At 44.5% G+C, this 10,128-nt stretch overlaps 1 protein-coding gene across 1 annotated transcript in view; it reads left to right on the top strand.

Annotated features, from left to right (window-relative positions):
• LOC138658809 (zinc finger ZZ-type and EF-hand domain-containing protein 1-like) overlaps positions 1-10,128 on the top strand; it is a 280,359-nt gene that overhangs the window by 27,381 nt on the left and 242,850 nt on the right. The window contains exons 7-9 of the mRNA XM_069745866.1: positions 3,445-3,561; positions 3,659-3,837; positions 6,973-7,071. Coding sequence (XP_069601967.1) covers positions 3,445-3,561; positions 3,659-3,837; positions 6,973-7,071 — 395 coding nt within the window. The remainder of the gene's footprint in view (positions 1-3,444; positions 3,562-3,658; positions 3,838-6,972; positions 7,072-10,128) is intronic.

Here is a 10,128-nt window from a genome sequence, read left to right as displayed (position 1 = left end):
AAAGATAATTTTTGTGAAAAAATATGATTTTTTTATTTTTACGGTTCTGCATTATAAACTTCTGTGAAGCACTGGGTGGGTCAAAGTGCTCACCACACCTCTAGATAAGTTCCTTAGGGGGTCTACTTTCCAAAATGGTGTCACTTGTGGGGGGTTTCAATGTTTAGGCACATCAGTGGCTTTCCAAACGCAACATGGCATCCCATCTCAATTCCTGTCAATTTTGCATTGAAAAGTCAAACGGCGCTCCTTCCCTTCCGAGCTCTCCCATCCGCCCAAACAGTGGTTTACCCCCACATATGGGATATCAGCTTACTCAGGACAAATTGTACAACAACTATTGGGGTCCAATTTCTTCTCTTACCCTTGGAAAAATAAAAAATTGGGGGCGAAAAGATAATTTGTGTGAAAAAATATGATTTTTTATTTTTACGGTTCTACATTATAAACTTCTGTGAAGCACTTGGTGGGTGAAAGAGCTCACCACACCTCTATATAAGTTCCTTAGGGGGTCTACTTTCCAAAATGGTGTCACTTGTGGGGGGTTTCAATGTTTAGGCACATCAGGGGCTCTCCAAACGAAACATGGTGTCCCATCTCAATTCCTGTCAATTTTGCATTGAAAAGTCAAATGGCGCTCCTTCGCTTCCGAGCTGTGCCATGCGCCCAAACAGTGGTTTACCCCCACATGTGGGGTATTGGCGTACTCAGGACAAATTGTACAACAATGATTGCAGTCCATTTTCTCCTGTTACCCTTGGTAAAATAAAACAAATTGGAGCTGAATTAAATTTTTTGTGAAAAAAAGTTAAATGTTCATTTTTATTTAAACATTCAAAAAATTCCTGTGAAGCACCAGAAGGGTTAATAAACTTCTTGAATGTGGTTTTAAGCACCTTGAGGGGTGTAGTTTTTAGAATGGTGTCACACTTGGGTATTTTCTATCATATAGACCCCTCAAAATGACTTCAAATGAGATGTGGTCCCTAAAAAAAAATGGTGTTGTAGAAATGAGAAATTGCTGGTCAAATTTTCACCCTTATAACTCCCTAACAAAAAAAAATTTTGGTTCCAAAATTGTGCTGATGTAAAGTAGACATGTGGGAAATGTTACTTATTAAGTATTTTGTGTGACATATATCTGTGATTTAATTGCATAAAAATTCAAAGTTGGAAAATTGCGAAATTTTCATAATTTTCGCCAAATTTCCGTTTTTTTCACAAATAAACGCAGGTACTATCAAAGAATTTTTACCATTGTCATGAAGTACAATATGTCACGAGAAAACAATGTCAGATTCACTGGGATCCGTTGAAGCGTTCCAGAGTTATAACCTCATAAAGGGACAGTGGTCAGAATTGTAAAAATTGGCCCGGTCATTAACGTGCAAACCACCCTTGGGGGTAAAGGGGTTAAAAACTGGAAACACTGATATCTGGGTTTTTATTTGCAGTGTTTTGTCAGCATTTTTTTCATCACCCATTGCTTTCAATGGGTGAAAAACGCTGAAAGTGATATACTCTGTCCAAGAATACATGCAAAGCACAAAATGATGAAAGAAAAAACAATGTTTGTGCATGACATTTTTCAGATCTCATAAACATAGCTGGTACTGTAAAACGAAGCTGAATATTAGCATAAAAAAGCCTATTGTGAACTTAGTCTAAGGGGTTAAAAGAACACCAAGCAGTGCGACCGAAGTGTGTAACAGTAATGTCTACTCATATAACTTTGTTTAAATGATTCCAATTGACTTTGCGCTCTTCTTGCAATGGCACCGTGCGTCTGACATCTGATAGTTCTGATCTGCTTTCATCTACTATGATGTTTTCTATGTACTGTATATAGTAGTGCAGCACTCTCCGCTATACCGACCATACCCTCCACCTGAAACAAAGGAACTAGTGCAATTGTACACAGAGCCCAGCAATTGCTGCGCCATAGAACTGGTTTGTCTGGCAGACTTTTAATCTACCGTAAGTCTGTCTACTGAGCTTTGCATACACCTGTATTTGCTTTCATTGTGTTTTTAGTGTTTATTTTCATTTTATGCAAAGTAGACATGACCTTTTACATAATTGGGCAGGCAAATGATCTAAGGTGAAGCTCCACAGCAGAGATAGTGCAGGCAATGAGTATGTAACCTAGCATCCACTTATCCGGCACTGACCTGCAGCATAATGTGCCTGCACATGATCAGAAGCTCATGAATTGTATGCAGAGGACTACTTGGCAGCTGTTTACTGTTCCTGTAATGATGATCTGCTGATACAACTTTGTTTTTAGCAAAACTGCAACAATGTGGTGATCCTGCAGTCATACTCCTTAGGCTATGTGCACATGTTGCGGATTCTCTGTGGATCCTCAGCGTTTTTTGCGGTGCAGAAAGGCTGCAGATCCGCAATTGATTTACAGTACAATGTAAATCAATGAGAAAAAAAAAAGCTGTGCACTTTGCGGAAAATCCGCTGCGGAAACGCTGCTGTTTAAAAGAAGTAGCATGTCACTACTTTTTTATATTATAGAAAACCGCAGGGGTAAAAAACGCAGCAAATCTGCAAAAAAAAAAAAAAAACCCAGCAAAAATGCACAAAAAACGCTGCGGATCCGCACAAAATCCGCAGCTGCGTTTTCTGCCAAGAGGCAGAATCTGCACCAGAAATTCCTAAGGCTAATCCGCAATGTGTACACACAGACTTAAGGGTATGTGCACACGTAGGTGGGATCTCTGCAGATTTTTCCGCACCTGTTTTTGTAAATCCGCAGGTAAACCGCACTGCGGATTACCTGCGGAATTGGTGTTTGTGCGGATTCCACCTGTGGTTTTACACCTGCGGATTCCTATTATGGAGCAGGTGTAAACCGCTGCAGAATCCGCACAAAGAATTGACATGCTGCGGAATGTAAATCGCTGTGTTTCCGCGCGTTTTTTTCCGCAGCATGTCCACTGTGGATTTTGTTTTCCATAGGTATACATGGTACTGTAAACTCATGGAAAATAGCTGCAGATCCGCAGCGTCAAAACCGCTGCGGATCCGCAGCAAAATCTGCAGCGTGTGCACATACCCTTATATGTCTTCTTGCTAACCAACAGAACATATGGGTGAGCTAGATACGGTAGATATATTGTCATTTGTTGTACGCCTGTCTGAGGTATGCAACGTTTAAATCTGAACCTTCTGTTTTACTTGAGGATGTAGCCTCCATTTTTGTTCCTTGTCATTTTTGGAATCTGCGTGCCAGTGGATCCAGAGATGTATTAGTCCTAAGTAGTGATATATCTGTGAATACATAATTTGTCTAGAACTGTGTGCACAAGATCATTAGACACACTGGCAAAATTGAAAAAGAGAAATTTGTAAAAGTGTACATAACCTATAAAATGGAAGGCTGAATTAAATGATGATTTAATAGAATTGTGGTTGTTTGTTTATTTTTTACAGGAAGGCTTTGGAACACATGACTCCACTTTCCTTGACGCCGGGTACTGCAGAGTTACCAAATTTCTTATCACCAAATGTTCTTGAAGAGGTAAACAGTTTCCTTATGAGGATAGCCAGGTAATGATAACTTACTACTTCTTATAGAAAACATCTGTCTCTTTACTATTGGCTTTATTTTTTGCTAACATTAACCCTTGTTGTTGTTTCTCTTAAGCTGCTGCTCTACACCGGAAGTGAATTTAAATCTACTTGCGTTTGCTTTGGCAAGAGGGAATGTAGCAAAAGTGATATCGTCTCTTTGTACCATCCTGGATCATGTCGATGAGCAGTACAATGCCTCTTCACTTATTGCTTCCATGGAGTCTGTTAGAATTCGTCTACTCTATAAATACGGTATATTGTCTGTCTTTTTCCTGTCTTTTTTTTCTCTGAACACTTCTTTGCAAACAGTTTTCAGGCGTTTGTCTAGCATTTTAAAATTTTTCATCAAAATCCTTGGTATAAAATAACAAACTCTACTCTATTGATCCCTTCTTGGTTACCTTTCGATTTTAAATTTTAGGCTGTGTGCACATGTTCAGAGTTGTTCCACGTTGTTTTCGCTATAAAAAACGCATACATTAAGCATGCTATTAGAATGCAATCAGCAATTTTTGTGCACATGTTGCGTTTTTTTCTGCGGTGGAATCGCATTCCGTAAAAAAAACCGCAGCATGTTCATTCTTTGTGCGGAATCGCGGGGATTCCGCACACATAGGAATGCATTGATCCGCTTACTTTCCGCATGTGGCTATGCCCACCATGCAGGAAGTAAGCGGATTATGTGCGGTTGGTACCCATGGTGGAGGAGAGGAGACTCTCCTCCAGGCCCTGGAACCATATCATTGTTAAAAAAAAAAAAAAAAAAAAAATGTAAATAATAAATTGTGATATATTCTCACCTTCCGGCATCCCTGGCAGCGTTCCCGCTCCTCGCGATGCTCCTGTTTCCAGTGATGCTTTGCGGCAATGACCTGTGCTGACGTGGGTCTCGCAAGATCGCTACGTCATCTGGGGTCATTGCCGCTAAGTATTATTGGGAACGGGAGTATCGCGAGGAGCGGGAAAGGCTGCAGGGGACACCGGAAGGTGAGAATATCACGATTTTTTTATTTCTAACATTAGATCTTTTTACTATTGATGCTGCATAGGCAGCATCAATAGTAAAAAGTTGGTCACACTTGTCAAACACTATGTTTGGCAAGTGTGACCAACCTGTCAATCCGTTTTCCAAGCGATGCTACAGATTGCTTGGAAAACGCTAGTGCCGATTCCGCATGCGTTATACCCGCGGCAGGAGTTGCGGAATTGCAGCAGAAATTTCCACAGCAATTCTGGACGTGTGCACATATCCTTAATGGCATTTTAAAGGGAACATGACATTAGATGCATGCTGCAAATTCATTGGCAGCATGTATCGGGTACTGGCTGCATGATCTCAGCCAGGTACGGATGACAGTATACAGCTTGTGTCTGAGGCATGCTCCCCATTGTTTGGACACCATGTATCTGCTGAATAGCAAAATGGCCGACAGCACATGGGATAAGTGGATGCACGTCCTAGTTCCACTGGACCCCCATGGAAAGTGTACATACCAAGTAAACAATGAAGGACAGCATCCAATCCAGGTGAAAGTGTTCAAAAATGGATTCCTTTATTTGCTGTCCTTCATTGTTTACTTACCATGTATCTGCTGTCAGGTTCCCTTTAACTTCTTGATGCAATCACTGTCAAAATGTCATTGCTGGAGTCTAGGATACAGACAGCAGCGGACTGGGGTGACTGGATCAGTAAGGTGTGGGGGATCAGTTTGTTTGATATAATTCTAAGTGTTAAAAATAAAAAAAGAAGTACAGTACTATATACTCAAATTAGTGTCAATCCAATAAATATACCAAAACTAATATCTATAATAACTTTATTTCAAAACCAAAAACAGGATTAAAAACTAGCACAACACCCCAGATCCCTGTTGTTTGGGAGTGGGTAAATAAAACCTGGCCTATAGATTATAGGGCAATGGATGGGAGTAGGATAAAGAAAACCCTATATATCCCTAGATGCTCCCTGCCTGTCAGCGGAGGTTGGCACCCTCTTGGACGCAATATGGCGCCCCCGCTCCTCGACGGCTAGCCCTATAAACCCTTCAAGTCCCTCAAATAATGCGGGTATACTATAGCCGATAATACCTCTCAATACCTCACAGCCAAGACCCACACAAGAGACTAAACACACTACAAAAACATACCAGGTGGTAATTCACCAATAGACAACTTTAAGAAGCCCGATCTGACCATACCAGGCCCTATAGGTGTATAGATGTCTAACTAGCCTGTATAATGGCTATTGCACCCTCCAGAGACCCTAACCGGTAGTGCCTGCCTGACAGCGGAGGTTGGCACCCTCTTGAACGCAAAATGGCGCCCCCGCTCCTCGGCGGCTGTCCCTACTGACCCTAACAAGATCCCTATAAAAAAGGAACGGGAATCCTAACAATAATAGTGTCTATGGGGCTAGACCAGTGCGCCCTACCAGACTACCCCTATTGCTAGGTCAGATCAAAAAGCAAAAGCCAAGGTAACACAAGCACACAATAGTCTAGATAGACAAACTTATTTGTGGCCCACTAAATTATTAACAGATATTAACACAACCAGGGTAGGTATAACCACTTCCACCCCCCCCCCCCCGAAGGAATTATTCAAAACACTTATAGCCACAACCTTAGCTTAAATATAAGGGTCTCATATTACCGATAGTAAGATGCAACTGGTATACATATATTCATATATTCAAAAAGAAGCCCCGATTATAAATATACAGCCGGTGAAATACCAAAGAAACAAATAAAAAAAGCCTGAAACACTTATCTGTGTTCAGGTCTCGCCTCTACGCGTTTCCCCCCCATGATATGGTTCCTCAGGAGGCATATGGGTAAATCGAAGTCCGTGTACCGAAGTCACATCAGAGATAAATGCTGTGCCTAATTGCAGGAATGTTGCCTATTTATCAACTTCAAGAAATGACATCTCCCTGAATCAGAACTGATTTTTTTTTCCAGTCTGCTCCATGACCATTGAGTATCTGTGCAGGCAGAAAGATCTACCACTTGATCATGACACTGGCAGTTATCTTTCCTGCGCTACACGTTTATCTCTAAAGTTGACTTTTTCTTCAATAAAAATCTGTAACTCAATAACAATTTCATAACTTTGTTTGGCTAATGGCAAGCCTGGACTCCAGCTCCTGTGAGATTACAACTCCCAACATGCCCTGACAATGGATGAATGCTGGGAGCTGTAGTTTCACTAACAGCTGGAGTTTTGAGCTTGCTGATTCGTGCCATAGTTTCTCACCTTTGAGGGTAGTCATTTAATTTGCTGCAGTAAGGAGTACATGGCTTAGGAATGGAGATCACTGGTCTAAACATTGTATTTTACCGAAATGTGCTCCTGCTCCCTATTTGCTTATCTTACCATTTATTTCAGGAAGACCATTGCAATTTACCTTACTTGCCTGTGACGTTAAAGGGAAAGAGGACAAATCGGGACCTGAAAACCTATTGGTGGAACCATGGACAGGAGATGGTGTGTTGTTGCTGTAGTTATTATTTTTTATTACTACATTTGTTTAAAAGCATGAACTATTTTAAAGTTTTTAAGATGAAACCTAGTTCCTATGATACACAAATATCTGTACTGTCAGTAATTACACTCTTTTGATATCCCATCATATGTTTTCAAAGAATTTTTACTTTATCATATTTGCAATTTTTACTTAATTCATTAGTTGGTATTTTATATATTACTTGTAACAATTACGGTATGTTAAAGGGAATTTGTCAGCAGGTTTTGCTAGCCCATATGAGTGCAGCATAATGTAGAGGCAGAGGCCCCAATTCTAGTGATGTCACTTGCTGTGCTGCTTTGTTATTTTGGTAAACTCTCTTTTCTCCTTCGCCACATTGGGGGACACAGGACCATGGGTGTTATGCTGCTGTCACTAGGAGGCTGACACTAAGCTGAGACAAAAAAAAGGTTAGCTCCTCCCCTGCAGTATACACCCTCATGCTGGCTTCCAGAGACCCAGTTCAAGCTTAGTGTCCGTAGGAGGCACACTGGATTTAATTCTTTCCCTTTTTTTATCGGACGAAGGGGCGACGGAACCTTTCAAGGCTCCGATCTCCCCGAACCAACAACAGGCGAGCACGGGAGTTCACCTCTCCGTACCCTCTCCTGCGACGTGGGATGCCACTGCCTGAGCTGATTTTTTTGGGGGGCGACGGGCCTTTTCTAGGGAACGATCTCCCCCCCCTCCTTACAGACGAGCACATGGAGTGTCCTCCACGTATCCTCTTCTGCAGCCAGGTCTTTTTTGCCAGACATCTGCCCTGCCCACCAGGTTTTCCCTCGGCTGCTCAGAGGCACTTTACTTTGTGGCGTCTGTGCAGCCCCCACTGCATCACCACTGAGAAAGCGGATGATGGAAGGAGGCGGACGGTTCCTCTCCACCCCCTTTTCAGGGGATGGTGGATGGAGGCTCCCCAACCCCTGCACCGTCCTAATCAAGAGAGGGGAATCCCCGGGCACAGCTCACCTGTCTCATGGTCCTGTGTGCAGCAAGTCTCTGCATTCCACCCTCTATTCGGGGGTAAGTGCCTCGGGGGGTGGGTGGGGTTGGCTTTCGGCTGCTCTGCGGTCCCGGAGGGCTCCTTCTCAGCAGCAGCACGTTTCTTCAGGGTCCCCCTAGCCTCCGGCGCGCCGGGCCGAAGCCGCAAATTTAGTCCCCGGCTTCGGCCTAGCACAGGCCGCATCCCGACAGGCTCCACCCACCTTTCGCGTCATTTTGCTGACACTGACCCCACTGCTGACACTGACCCCGGTGTATCTAGTCCCCCTGCGTGGGTCGCTTCACTATCTCAGTCCGTGGATTTTTTAGCCAATGCTATCAAATCCATTCAGAACCCGCCTGGGGAGCGGTGCAATCCTTTTCATGGGTTAAGAGATCCCTCCGTAACAGGGGAATCGTCGGCCAGCAGGGGCCGCTCTCTCCGGAAAGAGTCACGGTCATCCAGAAAACGGATCCACACTACCTCTCCTGAGCACTCACCACGCCAGTCAGCTTCTGGCAGCTCCACCTCTTGCTCACCCTCTTTAGGGGTTCGTAGCGTTCACGACTCTGAATATGAGTCTGATGCATCCTTAGACCCGGATGCTCCGGAGTTTAGATCTACAGTTGACTCCCTCATTGAGGCAGTCAATCACGCTCTCAAAGTGGACGATGACCCTAATTCTGCTCCGGACCACTCAGTCTCCTTTACTAGAGCCAAGCGTTCTCATAAGACGTTCGCCTCTCACCCAGATTTCCTGGATATAGACAGGCGACACATGGAGCGACCGGATAAGCGTTTCACGGGCAAAAAGGCCCTGGAATCGAAGTATCCTTTTTCCGCAGATCTCGTTAAAGACTGGACGGAATCCCCACTAGTAGATCCTCCGGTTTCGCTCCTAGCTTCCAGAACTCTTATCCGTTCCGGATGGCGCTTCAATTAAGAATCCCACAGAACGCCAGCTAGATTCCCTAGCTCGCTCAGTGTACGAAGCCTCAGGTTCTTCCCTATCTCCCTCCTTCGCCGCGGCTTGGGTGGCCAAGGCAATGGTTTCCTGGGCAGATGCCCTAGCAAAATCCGTTCAGGATCAGGATCTCCCGTCCGAGGTGGCGGACCTTGCCAAACAGATTGCCATGGCTGGTGATTACGTGATGTACGCATCTGTCGATGCAGCGGACTGTGCAGCAACGGCGGCTTCAAACGCCATCACCATCAGAAGAGCTATTTGGCTCAGAGAGTGGCGCGCAGATTCCTCCTCTAAAAAGTCTCTGATTTCCCTCCCTTTTCAGAGCGGGCGTCTTTTTGGAGAAAAGCTAGACCAGCTTATTTCCGACGCTACAGGGGGAAAGAGCAAGTTCCTCCCCCAACAGAGGCCCAAGGCTGCCTTCCAGCGCCAACAATATTTTCGCTTTCGGCCCTTTCGTAGCAGTCCAGCCTGGTCCAATCCTGCCGCCTCTTCCAGATTGGACCGATCCTCACGCTCAGACATAGAGGTTCGTCCTTCTTTCAGGCCGAATTAGTCCTGGCGAGGAAAGTCTAGGCCTGCCAGATTCCCTTCGCATTGACTCGGGAACTGTTCCAGTCGACACCTCCAAAGTAGGCGGACGTCTACTTCTTTTTCAGCAAGCCTGGCTCTCCGTCATCCACGACGAATGGGTCAGGGATCTGGTGTCGTCTGGCTACAAAATAGAGTTCTCTGCCTCCTCTCCAGCACGGTTTTTTCCCTCTCGTCTCCTGAGTTCGGGAGCTCAGTCTCGCGCCATTCATTCCCTCCGCCAGAGCGGGGTCATTGTTCCAGTTCTGGAACACGAGAGGTTCAGAGGTTTTTTTACTCAAACCTCTTCGTCGTGCCAAAAAAGGACGGGAAGGTGCGCCCCATTTTGGACCTGAAGCTCCTGAACAAGTGTGTAAAAGTACGTCACTTCAGGATGGAATCGCTTCGGTCGGTCATCATCTCGATGGAGAGAGGGGAATACCTGGCATCAATAGACATCAAAGATGCCTATCTTCATATCCCAATATTCCCGCCACATCA

The sequence above is a fragment of the Ranitomeya imitator genome, chromosome 1 (genome assembly GCF_032444005.1).
Source record: "Ranitomeya imitator isolate aRanImi1 chromosome 1, aRanImi1.pri, whole genome shotgun sequence".
Taxonomy (NCBI): Eukaryota; Metazoa; Chordata; class Amphibia; order Anura; family Dendrobatidae; genus Ranitomeya; species Ranitomeya imitator.
Note: the sequence above shows the minus strand (reverse complement) of the source record. Positions and strands in the feature narration are given on the sequence as shown.